General features: G+C 39.9%; 1 protein-coding gene across 1 annotated transcript in view; it reads left to right on the top strand.

Moving 5' to 3' along the window:
• The window catches only part of LOC123515739 (chitooligosaccharidolytic beta-N-acetylglucosaminidase-like), a 21,128-nt gene extending 5,046 nt beyond the window's left edge, over positions 1-16,082 (top strand). Inside the window, exons 4-10 of the mRNA XM_045274597.1 lie at positions 3,202-3,366; positions 3,639-3,757; positions 7,139-7,427; positions 8,632-8,778; positions 9,032-9,139; positions 14,736-15,149; positions 15,373-16,082. Coding sequence (XP_045130532.1) covers positions 3,202-3,366; positions 3,639-3,757; positions 7,139-7,427; positions 8,632-8,778; positions 9,032-9,139; positions 14,736-15,149; positions 15,373-15,549 — 1,419 coding nt within the window. The 3' untranslated portion in view covers positions 15,550-16,082. The remainder of the gene's footprint in view (positions 1-3,201; positions 3,367-3,638; positions 3,758-7,138; positions 7,428-8,631; positions 8,779-9,031; positions 9,140-14,735; positions 15,150-15,372) is intronic.
• The last annotated feature ends 473 nt before the right edge of the window (positions 16,083-16,555 follow it).

Below are 16,555 nucleotides of genomic sequence, written 5' to 3'. Positions count from 1 at the left end.
TAGTTTATTAAGTTTGAATTGTGTTATATATGTGGAGCAGACACAATTTTTAATTAATATTAGTATGTTTCTATGAGGTAGTGTCGATAGGAACTGGTACCTCACAGGGAGACACTATATGTGACTAACATGCAATGCATTTACCAAAAAGGAACTATCTCAGACATTTTTCGATCATTATGGCAGTGAACTAGTGTTGCTTGCAGCTAGTTGCAACTTGTAACTAGTAACAGTGATAAATAAGTCACTGTGTGTGTGAATAACATTTAAAATAATAAATCAGAACAAATGTTATAGGTTTGCAAGGTTGTGTGGCAACTGTAATCCAAGAGAGCTTTCTCTCAAGTGACATAACTCCAAGAATTTCCTTGTTAACGTTGTTAACGTGTCCTGGTTCTAGTGAAGGACACATTCTATACTACAAGCAAATTTGCTGCTATTCAAAACTGAAGCATTTTGAGAAACCTGCCACGTACCCCCAAAATTCCTCTCACGTACCCCTGGGGGTACGCGTACCCCAGGTTGAGAACCCCTGAGTCCTAGACCAACTGGTGCAACACCCTACTCGTATTCCTGACCGTCTGAGAGACACGCTCAACATTCTCGATCTCTTCTGCTTATGCTGTTACCTATCATCTCCATTGGGCTCCTCCGATCACAATCTCATTTTTGTAAATTGTCCTATTTCTCCAATCCCTCCCCAGGATCCCCCTAAGCGGTGGTGCCTCTGGCGTTTTTCCTCTGCCAGTTGGGGGAGCCTGAGGAGGTATTATGTTGATTTTCCTTGGAATGATTACTGTTTTCGTGTCAGAGATCCATCTCTTTGTGCTGAACACATAACAGAGGGGATGGTGTCTAGCATGGAGACGTACATTGCTCATTCTTTCTCTCAACCTAAACCTTGGTTTAACCCAGCCTGTTCTCGTGCTATACTTGATAGAGAGGTTGCCCACAAAAGGTAATTGAGCCTTCCATCTCCTGAATCTCACGTACTTTTTATCTTTGCCCGAAATCATGCTAAGTCTGTTCTTTAACTTGCCAAACACTCCTTCATAAATAGAAAGTGTCAAAATCTTTCAAACTCAAACTCCCCTCGAACCTTCTGGCATCTAGCCAAAACATCTCCACTAACTTCACTTCATTTTTCCCTCCTTTATTTCATCCTGATGGTTCCACTGCCATCTATTTTGTCTCTAAAGCTGAACTCTTTTCTCAAACAACTGGATGATTCTGGGCTTGTCCATCTCTCTTCTCCTCCCTCTGACTATTTCATGTCTTCAATCAAAATTCTTCGTAATGTTTTTCATGCCCTCTCTGGCCTAAACCCTCGGAAGGCTTATGGGCCTGGTAGAGTCCCTCTTATTGTTCACAAAAACTGTGCTTCCATGCTTGAACCTTGCCTGGCCAAACTTTTTCAACTTTGTCTATCTACTTCTACCTTTCCTTCTTGCTTGAAGTTTGCTTACATTCAGCATGTTCCTAAAAAGGGTGACCGTTCTAATCCCTTAAACTACCGTCCTATAGCTTTAATCTCTTACTTGTCTAAAGTTTTTTAATCTTTCCTAAATAGGAAAATATTAAACATTTGTCCCTTCACATTCTATCTGATCGCCAGTATGCCTTCCGTCGAGGTCGCTCAACTGGTGATCTTCTGGCTGTCTTTACTAAGTCTTGGTCATCCTCTCTTAGAGATTTCGGTGAAACTTTTGCTGTCGCGTTAGACATATCAAAAGCTTTTGATAGAGTCTGGCATAAAGCTTTGATATCCAAACTGCCCTCCTACGGCTTTATATCCTTCCTTCTCTCTGCAACTTTATCTCAAGTTTCCTTTCCGACCGTTCTATTGCTGCTGTGGTAGACGGCCACTGTTCTTCTCCTAAATCTATTAATAGTGGTGTTCCTCAGGGTTCTGTCCTGTCACCCACTCTCTTTCTATTATTCATTAATGACCTTCTTAACCAAACTTCTTGCCCTATCCACTCCTACGCTGATGATACCACCTACATCTTTCCACGTCCTTTCAAAGACGACCAACCCTTCAGGAAGTCAACAGATCACGCAGGGACGCCACAGAACGCCTGACTTCTGATCTTTCTAAGATTTCCGATTGGGGCAGAGAAAATCTAGTAGTTTTCAATGCCTCAAAACTCAATTCCTCCATCTATCAACTCGACACAACCTTCCAGACAACTATCCCCTCTTCTTCAATGACACTCAACTGTCTCCCTCTTCCACACTGAATATCCTCGGTCTGTCCTTTACTCATAATCTTAACTGGAAACTTCACATCTCATCTCTTGCTAAAACAGCTTCTATGAAGTTAGGCGTTCTGCGGTGTCTCCGGCAGTTTTTCTTGCCCTCCAACTTCTTACCCTGTACAAGGGCCTTATCCACCCTTGTATGGAGTACTCTTCGCATGTTTGGAGGGTTCCACTCACACAGTTTTATTAGATAGGGTAGTATCAAAAGTTTTTTGTCTCATAAACTCCCCTCCTCTGGCTGTCTTCAGCCTTTCTCACCGCCGAAATGTTGTATCTCTTTCTATCTTTTATCACTATTGCCATGCTTACTATTCTACTCACCTTGCTAACTGCATGCCTCCGTTCCTCCTACGGCTTCGCTACACAAGGCTTTCATCTTCCTCTCATCCCTATTCTGTCCAACTTTCTAATGCAAAAATTAACCAGTACTCTCAATCATTCATACCTTTCACTGGTAAACTCTGGAACTCCCTACCTGCTTCTGTATTTCCGTCTTTTTACGACTTGACTTTCTTTAAGGGGAAGGTGTCAAGACATTTGCACCCTAATTTTGGCTAACCTTTACTTATTGTTTAGGGAACCAGCACTCAAGTGGGCGTTTCTTTTTTTATAAGATTGTGTGTCCTTTGCCTGACCTTCTCTCCTACATTAAAAAAAACTAATTGTAGTAGTAGTAATAGTAGTAGCAGTAGCAGTAGTAGTAGTAGTAGTAGTAGTAGTAGTAGTAGTAGTAGTAGTAGTAGTAGTAGTAGTAGTAGTATTGTAGTAGTAGTAGTAGTAGTAGTAGTAGTAGTAGTAGTAGTAGTAGTAGTAGCAATAGTAGTAATAGTAGTAGAAGTAGCAGTAGTAGTAGTAGTAGTAGTAGTAGTAGTAGTAGTAGTAGTAGTAGAGAGCAGTATATCATTGAATTCTGTCTAACCTTTGCCTTTGTTTGTGCCAGATAACGGTGACCAGCTCTGAGGTGAAGATGAGCCTGGACACCCAAGAGGACTACCAGCTGGAGGTGAAAACGGCAGGAGGCGTCACCACTGCCACCATCAACGCCAACACTTTCTTTGGGGCGCGCCATGCACTTGAGACCCTCACTCAACTCATCGAGTATCAGGTGATTCATTCCTGTTGTTTCATGGTTGGTATTTGTGCAGATTTTAGTAAAGCTCTTAACTTAACGTCTTATGACTTAAAGGTAGCTATTTTCTTTACATTTCCATAGTACATTACAATGAGAGAGAGAGAGAGAGAGAGAGAGAGAGAGAGAGAGAGAGAGAGAGAGAGAGAGAGAGAGAGAGAGAGAGAATAAACTATTTATATGAATATAATTCCTTTGTATCATGTGTATTTATATGTGTGTGTGTGTGTGTGTGTGTGTCGTGACAGGAGACCCGCGGGCTGCTGATGGTTGTCACCACTGCTTCGGTGAGGGACTCGCCGGCCTTCCCTTACCGAGGACTGCTGCTCGACACGTCAAGAAATTTCATCAGTGTTGCGGCGCTCAAGTGAGTCATCATTATCATCTTTATCATCATTATCACCATCATCGTCATTACCATTACCATCATGATCACAATCTTTTTTTCTTCTTTTGTGAGAGGAATACTGGCAACAAGCAATAGAGAAAATAAAACGGAAGAAAAATAAACTAATTAAGATGCCATTTGAAAAGAAAAGGAAAAAAAATAGTGACTATCATAATTATTGTTGTCATTATTATTATATTCCTTATAATTTTCATGATAATCATCATTGTCATTATTATCATTATCATCATCGGTGTCATTATCATCTTCGTTAGAACAACCATGACTATCATTACCATAGGAGGTGGCGTAGTGGATTAGGTGGTGAGCGTGGGATCGGGCAGACGTCCACGCTTAGGTTGGAATCCCACCACATACCGCCTTGAAACTATGCCATTTGTCTAGTGGCTTAAGTTACCCACATGTCACCGTGATACCCAAGTTCTAGGTAGTTACAGCAAAGATGCCCTTGGGTGGTGATATGGTTCCTAATATGGGTACCACTATAAATGAAATTGCCTGCGCTACTAATGAGTGGAAACTAAACAGCGCTTCCTATACTCTTTAAGTATAACTACAGGCGCTACAGGTCATAATATATATAAGAAAATCATTGTCATTGTCATAATCAATGTCACCAGAACTACCATTATTATCATGGTCACAATCATTAATATTGTCATTATTATTATCAACATCATCGCTATAACCACAATAATTAGCATAACTGTCATTACCATTTACCTTATTCTCATTATCAACGCCATCATCATAATATTCATTATCGATATTATGATAACGATTGTCATTATCGTTATCATTGGTGTCATTGCTATCATCATCGTTATCATTACTGGTATTATCATCGTTGTCATTATTATTACATTAACATTGATCTAAATATCATCATTGCTTACATTATCATCGTTATCACCATCATTATCATCATTATTGTCTTTATCTATCATCAACAACATCATCAACATTAAGAAGAGGAAGATAAAGCTGGAAAAGACCGATGTAATTTGTCAAACTATCGCTCTATTGCTTCAATTTCCTGCCTTTATAAAGTTTTCCTTGAATGTATCCTTAACCCCTTCAGTACTATAACGCGTTTACATATTCTGGTTACTATTTGGTGATTTTATACAGCTTCAGAAACTTATGTGGGGGGATTGAAATAGTGAAGACTCTAGCCACTAATCATTTGACCTCCATAGGCCCTTCCTAATGTCAATAAAATGGTATAGTCGTACACAAATCTCAAGGTAAAAATGTGTCCCAGTATTGCTAACTAAATCTACGCAGTCTTCCTCTCAAATAACTCCTCTGATTACAAGAAATTATTTGACTATTCGATTTCAAAAGTGGAGAACATTCCCTCACTCTTTCTTTCTCGGAGATCTCCATCCTTGGAAGCTTCAATGTTCATCATAAATTTTGCATTCCTCTTCCTTCACTGATCATCCTGGTGAACAAATCTTCTACTTTGCTATCCTCCATGATCTTGAGCAAGTGGTGCAACATCCATCTTGTACTCCTGACAATCTTGGAGATATGTTATTTTTTATGTAAGAGGAAAACTGGACGACGGCAACAAAAACGATCAAACAAAAAGGCCTACGTAGTCTCTAGTGTCATGAAATCTTAAATGAGTTCAAGTCATAGGTAGGTGGAAATAAAGAAGTAGGTTCTTCTTTCCCATCTCAAACCAATGTGACAAGATTCTATTATTTTCAGATGCTGTTTTATTTTGTTTCATTCTTTTCTGCTTCTGCTGAGTGTTGATGTGTCTTGCTTTACTTTGCCGATTTTCTCTTCCCTCCTTTTTTCTTCTTTTTTCGTCTTTCTTTTATGTTTGAGGAGAGCGTGTCCCACATTCTAACTACGCATTTATTTTTAAAGTTATCTTTAGCTAGTTCCAGAGTTTACTAGAAAAGAGTTGAATGATTGTGAGTAGTATTGCTTGTGTTAGAAAGGTGGACAGAATACGAATTAGAGAAATAAGAAAGTCTTGTGCAGCAAGATTGCAGGAAGAGGAGGGCATGTAGTTAGTATCTTTAAGTGTATCTTTAAGTACTGAAGTGTATCTTTAAGTACTGATGACGAGGTCGCTGTGCGACTGATACAGGATAACCTAGATGGGCCCTGGTGGCCCTTTGTTATCCTATTATTTATGTTATGTTATGTTATATGTTATAAAACATACACGCAAAGAATACTCCGTACATGAGCCGATAAAGCCCCTGTACAAAGTTAATAGTCGGTGGGGATTGAAAAAACTGGCGGAGATACTCCGAACGCTTAAATTCATAGATGCAACTTTAGCTAGAGAAGAGATGTGAATTTTTTGTTTAGATTGTAAGTAAAGAACAGACCAAGGATATTCAGTGTACTAGAAGAGGGTGACAGTTGTGTGTCGTTGAAGAAGAGGGGGATAGCTGCCTAGAAGGTGATGTCGAGTTGATATATGGAGAAATTGAGTTTTTGAGGTATTGAACAATACTAAGTTTTCTCTGCACCAATCAGAAATTTTAAAAAGATCACAGAAGTCAGGCGTTCTGTGGCGTTCCTACGTGGTCTGTTTACTTTTTGAACGACTGGTCGTCTATGAAAAGACGTGGAAAAATGCATGGTGGTATCTTCACCGTAGAAGTGGATAGGATGAAAAATTAAGTTTAGAAGATCATTAGTGAATGATAGGAAGAGAATGAGTGACAATACAGAATCCTGAGGAACAACACAGTTAATAAATAAAAGAGAACAGTGACTGTCTATCACAACAACTTTAAAGTAATTTGAGAGAAAAATTGAAATTAAGTTGCAGAGAGAAAGATAGAAGCTGTAGGAGGGTGGTTTAGAGATAAAAGATAAACTACTTTATTGGCATTAGGAAGGGTATATGGAGGTCAGAAGATTAATGGCCAGAGTCTTCACTATTTTAATCACTCATATAAGTATCTAAAGCTGTATAAAATCACGAGATAGTAAGCAAAATGAAAATGAAAACGCGTCATGGTATTTCTCGTAAGAAATATAGCCTGTATAATCTGATACGCTTTGCTCTTCACCTAACCATCTATTTTCAAAGTCCACAGAGAGTATTAGCAGAATTCATAACAGGGTGTTTGTCCTGTTATTAACCCCTTCAGTACTGAGACGTTTTTTTTTTTTTACCATAATTGCTTTGGGTAATACTAAACCATTTCTATTTACATTAGGAAGATTACATGGAGGTAAAAAAAAAATGACCAGAGTCTTTACTATTTTAATCCCTACATATCTAACTAGTCTTTTGAAAGTAGTCGAGGTGCATTGCCGAATGGTTTCAGAATACGGTCTTATTTTTGTCACCCACAGACGCACGCTAGATGGTATGGCTGCCTGTAAGCTGAACACACTGCACTGGCACATCACAGACACGCACTCCTTTCCACTGTACCTCGAAAAGCTGCCAAACATGGTGTATTACGGAGCCTATTCCTCAGAGCAAGTATATTTTCCCGCTGACGTGCGTGAAATCATACACTATGCCAGAGTGAGAGGCATTCGTGTCTTGCCTGAGTTCGATGCCCCGGCTCACGTTGGCAATGGATGGCAGTGGGGAGAGATGCAAGGCCTCGGCAAACTGGCGGTGTGCGTCAACAAGGCAAGTATGCATGGCAGATTGAGGTTATCTCATAGCAGTTTTTTTTTTTTTTTCAAGAATGAGTCTGTCTTGCAATTTAAGTGGATATAACAATGGTGACATAACCAAAATTCTCAGGACTAGCAGAGCTGGGCCGTACCTCGGTCCGCACCTCCGCTCCTCCGTACCAAACGGGGAGTAGAGGTTCGAAGTGCTGAAAAAATTTCAAAAGTGCGGAAGTAACAGGTGCAGAAAGGCGAAATTTTAAGTTCGTATCTCCGCACTGAGACATGTGCGGAAAGGCGATATTCTAAGTCCATACTTCCGCACCTAAGATATTCAAGGAAAAAATAAATAAGTAAATATATGAAGACGACAAACAGTCCGCACTCTGTAGCATTACTTTCGGCCGTTTTCGGTGGTCTGTGCTACCAGGCATATATATATATATATATTCTTTTTTTTTTTTTGTTAAGCGCGCAAGTAACAGGTATGGACGGTCTGCGTTTCGAGGTCCGCAGAAGTGGTACCAGACTACCCGATATCCAGTAACGCGCTCACTTCTGAGGATTAGTAATCAGGGGCAGCACAAGAAATGATCGGTTGAACCTTGATTAAGTTACTGTAGATTTAAGAAAAAAATAAAAAAACTTATAATCAAATAATGGTAAATCAGAGTTATTAGTAAGATTTCCAAGAAAGTATAGTTAAATATATAGATGAGAATGATGGGTGACAATAGGTAGGTATCTTCATGCTGAGATTGCCAAATGTAGGCCCGACAGGTTCTTGCAGCCTCTCTTTTTTATGCTTTATGCTTTCATCAGGACTTTTACTAAGGGTAACAGATTATTTAAAGATCCTCCTGGTCCTGATTTCTTTATTAGTGATGCAGGAGCCTTGATAAACTTGCACTACAGTCACAAAAACTTTTATGTAGGAAAAGTCTTTTTGAAACCATGCCATCTTCACTTTTTTTTTATTTATACCATGTGGGCTTTTCACGGGAATTTATGGGTTAAAGGGGATACTTTTTAGGGTACCTCCTATCTCAAAGCCCACCTGCTAGGAAACCGTTGCCCTGAGTGAGGAAGCCCAACCTACATTGTGACTGTGGACAGGATTTGAACCCGTGCGCTTGGAGACCCCTCGGACCCCAAAAGACTAACACTATGAATACAAGAGCGCCAAGTGTTCATTAGTGTATCCCCTTTATACATTCCAGGAGCCGTGGCAGAGTTACTGTGTGGAGCCTCCGTGTGGTCAACTCAACCTGGCCAACCCGAACATCTACAGCGTGTTGGGGCAGGTTTACAACGAGTTTGTGGATGTGTTTGGTCCCATTGATCTCTTCCACTATGGAGGCGATGAGGTGAGTTGTAAGTCTCTCTCTCTCTCTCTCTCTCTCTCTCTCTCTCTCTCTCTCTCTCTCTCTCTCTCTCTCTCTCTCTAATCCACAGCTTTACCAAAACTTATTTTTATAACCACCAATATATTAATTAGCTCACTATGAACGTGAAAAGCAACAGCAGCTCTCTCTCTCTCTCTCTCTCTCTCTCTCTCTCTCTCTCTCTCTCTCTCTCTCTCTCTCTCTCTCTCTCTCTCTCTCTCTCTCTCCACCACAGGTCAACCTCAACTGTTGGAACACAACGGATGAAATTACTTCCTGGATGACGAAGAACGGGTATGGCCTTCATGCTGACGCTTACTACCAGCAGTGGAGCATCTTCCAGGTGAGCAAATCTGCAATACCATTGTGTTAATTTTTCACATTTCCTTTTTTTTTCCTTTCTTTTTCAAGAGTGATAATGATCAAGGACTATAAAAACTATTTTTGAAAAAGCCTACTGAGGTGCCAGTCACCAAAGCAAAGAGATTTAAAAGGAGTATATAAAGTTAGGGATCTTGGAATATTCTTGTTGAAAGGGTTCAAGTCACACGAAGTACAGAAATAGACACGGTTTCTTAAATACTGGTTATTTCTTTATTTCTTGAGGTAGGCAAAATGCGAGTGAGAGGAGGTATATAAAGTCTTACCCAACAAGGCCAGAGACATTGGCATCGATTCCTTTAAGATTCTGGGGGTATGACATGACGAAGAGGACGAGCGTAGCCATGAATAGTGTGGGGGATCAAATCATACTATATCCCCCCGTCTGAAAAGTTGCGATACATGTCCCCCAGCGTTCCCGTCACAGTTGACGCCCGTGGTCATAGTGATGTATGCGCTTAGTAAGGTAAGAAGAGTTGTTAGCGAAAAAGTCGCGGCAGAAGAAAGCAAGAGGGGCGTAGTGGATAAGGTGGTGAGCGTAGGATCGAGCAGACATCCTTGCATAGATTCGAATCCCACCACGTACCGCCTTGAAACTTTGCCATTTGTCGAATGGTTTAAAGTTATCTACATGTCACCATGGTACCCAGGTTCTAGGTGGTTACACCAAAGATACGCTTGGGTGGTGATATGGCCCCTAATATGTGTACCACTATAAATAAAATTGGCTGTGCCACTAATGGGGTGGAAGCTGAACAGCGTTTCCCATACATACTCTTCAAGTAGACCTACAGGCGCTATAGGCCATAACATAAAAAAAGAGATGTCACATTGCAAGGAAATAAGAGAAGCTGAAGACAGTTAAAGGCGTTCATGAAACGAAATGCTTTTGATTCCACACACACATGGGCCGAGTTACAGTAAACAGTATTCTTTTCCCATATTCATAGGATGGACCTTTTTACATTATGCCTAGAGTAAGATAACAAAAAGCTGGAAAGAATAACCTCCTGAAATACTAGTTCCCAATGAGTGTAGCCAAAAAAACTTATCCAAAATTTGAGAAGTATCTAGCTCTAAACAAAATTGTTTCCAAAGTATTCAGTATTCGAGAGGTTTAATTTATTGATGCGATTTAATTATGCTGTTAGTCTTTTTTAGTTCGCACTCTTGATTTATCATTCTTTCGCGATCATATCAGAGGATTTTCTCTTTTTTACATCTATTCTCTGTTTTATTCAATATGATCACAATTCTTCTTTCTTTGCTTTCCTACACTGTTTTTCCGTTATTGCTCCACTCAGCCTGTTCATAACCCTCATTTCTTCCTTTTCCTCGACTTTTGTTGCTTTAGGCTTCTTTCACATGGATCAAATATTTGCCGTTCACTTTCACGGCACAAGAACACTTTCTCTTCCTTTATGATGTATTTAAAAAGAAGAAATGAGTCTATAGTATTAATGTCATCAGATCTGTGGTAGGAGCTTTTGTTACTATGTGTAAAGGACACAAAAGTGACATGAAAAATGTTCATATTACTTTAGAACGAGCAGAAAATAATATGATAAGCTGCTAACAGGCTGAATCCTCTACTTTGTCAATGGAGAGCAGGACTGTGGGGATTAGAGATCAGGAGGCAAGTGATGAAATAACATCGCTGTTGAATCGAGACGTCGCAATGCGTCCACACTGTCACCTCAACGCTGTGCCATAGTATGTACTCCTATCTCCTGATTTTTTTTTTTTTTATACCATGCGGGCTTTTCACGGGAATTTATGGGCTAAAGAGGATACTTTTTGTGGTACTTCCTATCTCAAAGCCCACCCGCTAGGAAACCGTTGCCCCGAGTGAGGAAGCCCAACCTACACTTGGACCGTGGACAGAATTCGAACTCGTGCGCTTGGAGAACCCTCGGACCCCAAAGCACGCATGGTTCCACTGTAGCTCTGAAGGACTCCACACTCATCACACCCGACATCAGCTTAACCAATCCATCAATATACTCTTCTCTTGGTCTTCTTTCCTTCCTCCCACTATTCCCGTTTTAATAAGATTTTCCATCCCTTCTCTTCTTATCACATGACAAGAAATTTAACTGTCTTCCCATCACTATTCTTATCATCTTCTAGGCATCCTCTGCCATGCTATCTTCATCATCGCCTCGTTTGTTTTCTTACAGTCCAAGAAATTTTCATCATCTTTCGCCAGCACCACATTTCCATCGCCTCCAATCTCTTCCTCATCGTTGTCGTCAGCATCCAACTTTCCACTTCATATGAAACGTTGGCCACACATATGCTTTCACTAGATCCATTCTTATCATTATTGTCAGTTTTCTGTTTGTTAATACATTCTTCATGTTGATAAATACATTTTTTGCTAATCCAATTCTTGTTTTGATTTCATCACATCTCCCATTTTTCGGTACCACACTACCTAAGTACTGCTATCTATTCACTTATTTCACTCTTTCTCTTCCACAGCGTAATTCAGATCATGTGCTTCATTTTTCCAACATTTATTTTTAGTCCTCTACTTTCATTTTTCTCCTTTACCTTATTAAATAATGACAGGAATTATTCACTAGAATGAGTCAGCAGGTACCAAGTCTATATAATTCACGCTGTCCACGGTACTTCATCCATGCCGGCATCAAATGACAATAGCGGTCATGAACGGCAGAAAACAGTTCACGATCGTCGTCGTTACTAATAAAAGCGTCCATAGACTCTCATTGTTATTTGAGACCAAGACGTCGTTGTGAAAAGAGTCAATGTTCTACTCAGCTGCCCTTTTAGTCTACTATTGAACGTGATCAAAACCATTATTTCCGTCCTTCCCTTGAATATTGCCACTTGTAGTTCACCCAGCCTCTCATGGGCCATCTTAGAGACAGAGTTGAAAGAGTTTGGCCAGGCAAGATGCAAGCACGGAAGCACAATTTTTGAGAACAAATAAGGACTCCATCAGGTTCATAAGACTTCTGAAGGTTTACGCCAGTGAGGGCAAAGAAATTATCATTGCCAAGAATTTTAATTGAAGGCATGAAACAGATAGAGGAGGAGAGGGAGGGACAAGCTCAGAACCATCCAAGGTAGAGTTAGTAGCAAATATTTGAGAGAAGTGTTCAGTTTTAGAGATAGATGTGATGGCAGTGGTGTCATCAGGATGATGAAGAAATAAAGTTATTGGAGATGTTTTTTTTTTGGCTAGATGCCAGAATTCTCAAGGGGAGTTGGAGTTTGAGAAATTTTGACATTTTCTATATATTTGAAAGAGTGTTTGGCAATTTGAAGACCCGCATAAATATGTATACAGTGCAAAAGAATCAGATGATAGAAGGCTCAAGTTTCTTTTATTGGTAACCTCTCTATGATGTATAGCACGAGAACAGGCGTGTTAAACCAAGGTTTTGAAGGTTTACGTTGAGAAAAGTGGTGAAGAATATATATTTCCATGCCAGACACTAATACATCTGTTATGCATTTAGCACACAAAGATGGGTCTCTGACACGGAAACAATAATCATTCCAGAGAAAATCAGCATAGTACCTCTTCGATTCTTCCCAACTGGCAGAGGCAAAACGGCAGAGGCACGTCTGCTTTTGGAGGATCCTGAAGAGGGATTGGAGAAATAGGACAAAATACAGATATGAGATTGTGATCGGAGGAGCCCTACAGAGATGATACGGTAACAGCATAAGTAGAAAATTTAGAGGCAAGGATAAGCTCAAGAATATTGGACGTTTCCCCAAGACGATCAAGAATACGAGTAGGGTGTTGTATTAGCTGCTCTTGGTCATGTAGGATAGCAATGTTGAAGGCTAGTTCACCAGGATGGTCACAGAAGGGAGAGAAAAGCCAAGGCTGGTGGCGAACATTGAAATCTCCAAGCATGGAGATCTGTGAAAAGACAGTGACAACATGTGCTCCAATTTACATAGAAAAAAGAATTTCTTATAGTCAAAGGAGATAGTCAACATAGAAAAATTTAGTTTGAGAATGACTTTTGAGTCAAATCCAGATGGTGGAAAACTCGGAAGATTCAAGAGCGTGGGCACTAGAGTAAGTCAAATCGTTGCGCACATACGTAGATGCAACATCCAACTTTGGAACGAAAATGAGGATAGAGAAAGAAGGAAGGAACAGAAAAGGGGCCACTGTCTGTTGCCTCAGAAAGCTGTGTTTTGGTGAGGAAAAGAAGATGAAGTTCAGTATAGAGGAGAGGTGGTGTTCTACAGACTGAAAATTAGATCTAAGCCCGCGAATGGTGTAGAAGTTAATGAAGAAAAATCTGAAGGAGGAGTAAAGACATTTATGGTCGATACCGAAGGAACAGTCCGATTTAGTGACATTTACGGTTCTTTCCTCAAAGGGGGACTCCGAGGCTGGCTTTGGAGTTTATACATATGGACAGTCTATGCCCCTGTGTTCTTACAAAATCTATGATAAATTTTCATTTTTGTTAGTTAATAAAAGAGAAATATAAAAAGATTGCACTAATAACTTGAAACTGAGAGCATTTTAACTTTTTGCTCTTTAAAATTTCTTACTGGGACTTGAAAGTTTGCTTCACCCATGGATTTAAATATTCTTATGTGACATCTGGAAGTCTAAGACGAACTCTTAACATTCTTAATCAATACGGCTCCTGGCGCTTCAAATCTTGCCTGCAGGCTTTTATAGGAGCCGAAACGCATACAAACTACATCCCTCCGCCGGTTAGTTGTTAATTTTTCTCAATGTCAAAAAGGCAAGTTTATAATAAAATTACAATATTTGTTCTAAATTCTTGCTAATCTAAAAAATAAATACGTGTAAGGATTTATTTATATCCCCAATTAAGAAAAGACAATATTTATAGTCAAAGTCTCTTCTTTAGGCTATAGATGGTTTTACAGGATTGTTATTTGAGTGATACTATCTTCGTTATTTCATGTTTTCTCTTATTAGTTTTTTTGTCCCATGACAAATTATGGAGAATCAAGCCAATCACATTTTGTAACCTCTGAAAGTATTCTTAGTGAGATTGAAATGTTTCTGGGTATAGGTTTCAGAGCTGGGAAGTGATAGATGGGTGCAGCAATGAAGAAATCTTCAGCACACACTACGAAATACCACTCAGATATTCAAATCAAAACTTTATTTTCCCCTTTATGTGACTATAAATAAATTGTAAACTATATAGACATGTAGAGATTATAATGTAATATATCTACACTTCATTCTGGTGAAGTGAGGTGGTTCATTAGATTATCCCTACCCAACGTGAACTGACGGGGTAAGTGTGAATGATGTTTGTGGAGTGAATGGTGCTTTGTCTTTGTCTCCCCCTGTGGGATTGCTTGCCTAATATGAAGTCCATATATTACGTAGAAACGCTTAGGTCTTTCCTTATCACTATTTTCAAAGGCCATAGGAATAATTATCCGGATTCTTGAGTGTTTTCCGTATTGATTATGTAAATATGGAGAGGAGAAGCAAAATAATAGTGTTTTATGATATAGGCCATAGAGACAGATACACAGTAGTACCTTCATTGCACTTTATCTTCTAGGAGAAGTCCCGCAAACTATTGACAACCGCGAACAAGGGCGTGGAGGTACCGGGCATCCTGTGGACATCCCACCTGACAGAGGCGGGGCGCGTGGACCGTTTCCTCAACAATTCGCAGTATATCATTCAGGTGTGGACCACGGGCCAAGATCCACTCATCGCCGAACTGCTGCAGAAGGGTTACCGTCTCATCTTCAGTAATTACGACGCCTGGTACCTAGACTGTGGTTTCGGGGCATGGGTGGGGGAGGGCAACAATTGGTGTAGCCCCTACATTGGTTGGCAGAAAGTGTACGACAACAGTCCGCACCAGATGGCACTCAATCTCACCAAGTCCACATATGCCAATCTCATCCTGGGCGGCGAAGCGGCGCTTTGGACTGAACAGGTGGACGACCACAACCTGGATGCCAAGGTGAGTCATGCTCTGGCCACATGCTTACTTATGGATGATAAGATAGACGGAAATAGGTACACTATAAAACTGATTGATGGTTTCTTCCAGGTTCTTTTATTTTCGAAAGTTATGTTAGCCAGTCATTTGGCTAGTGAGGTTGCCACTATGGCATGTTAGTGCATGAATAACGATGCCGAATGATGACACATGACAGTGATAATCATCTGCTTTTTTCCTCAAGCTGTGGCCGAGAGGAGCAGCGTTAGCTGAGCGGCTGTGGTCCAACCCAGCTACCGGATGGGAGGAAGCAGAATTCCGTCTGATCCACCACCGCCAGCGCCTGGTGAAGCGTGGTGTCCCGTCTGAGAGGATTCAGCCCCAGTGGTGCCACCAAAACGAGGGCCTCTGTTATCTATAATTATTGGTGGTGATAGGATCCAGAGAAAGTTGCACCACCACAAATAGGGGTCTTGTTATAAATTGACCCACTGTTGTTTGCAATGTGTTCTGTCATCTGATTGTGCTGGTCATTAAAGTGTACAAGTGTAGCCTTGGCTTATGGCTAAGCACTGGCTGCCATAATATATGTAGCCACAGTGATGGCCGGTTGCGGTGCTTTCTTCTGCTATCTGAGCTATACTAATTAGCGTTTTTCCCCACATCATAACAATTTTTAGAGGTTACAGTGGTTATTAATCAATGAGGTTTTCAAGGATATGTTTTTCATTGATGGTATACAATCCTTAGTCCATCCTCAGAATCATGAAAACTCCCCTCAAAACTTCAATAAACTCTACTGACGCCGACTGAATGGAGCTGACGTGAAAACCCAAGAAATTTTAAGAGACAGTAAATGTTATCAAATCTGTTTTTTGCATCTCAGACATTGAGGTTTGTCGTAGAAGTAAACCACGAGTTTGAATAAAATGTTTCCCACATGAAAAAAAAAAATGTGTCATAAACATACAAAAAGTAGTAAAACAGGTAGTTTCAATCATCAGAATAAGGAAACAAGGAAGAAAAGCACTCTCATATTGCAAACACACACACACACACACACACACACACACACACACACACACACAAACACAACACTCGGCTCATAACCGAGAAAGCCAGGTTTTGCGTTCAGGGACGGCGAGGCAAATGGGCAAGCCCTGCTCATCTAGCAATTAGTAAGTTATTTCGGTGTGGAGTGTGATTTCAGTCCTACCTGATGATCGGTTTACAAGCCCCGAGCTCTTTCCGTAAGGTAAAGAATATATATATATATATATATATATATATATATATATATATATATATATATATATATATATATATATATATATATATATATATATATATATATATATATATATATATATATATATATATATATATATATATATATATATATATATATATATATATATATATATATA

This window comes from Portunus trituberculatus, chromosome 5 (assembly GCF_017591435.1).
Source record: "Portunus trituberculatus isolate SZX2019 chromosome 5, ASM1759143v1, whole genome shotgun sequence".
Lineage (NCBI taxonomy): Eukaryota > Metazoa > Arthropoda > Malacostraca > Decapoda > Portunidae > Portunus > Portunus trituberculatus.
Note: the sequence above shows the minus strand (reverse complement) of the source record. Positions and strands in the feature narration are given on the sequence as shown.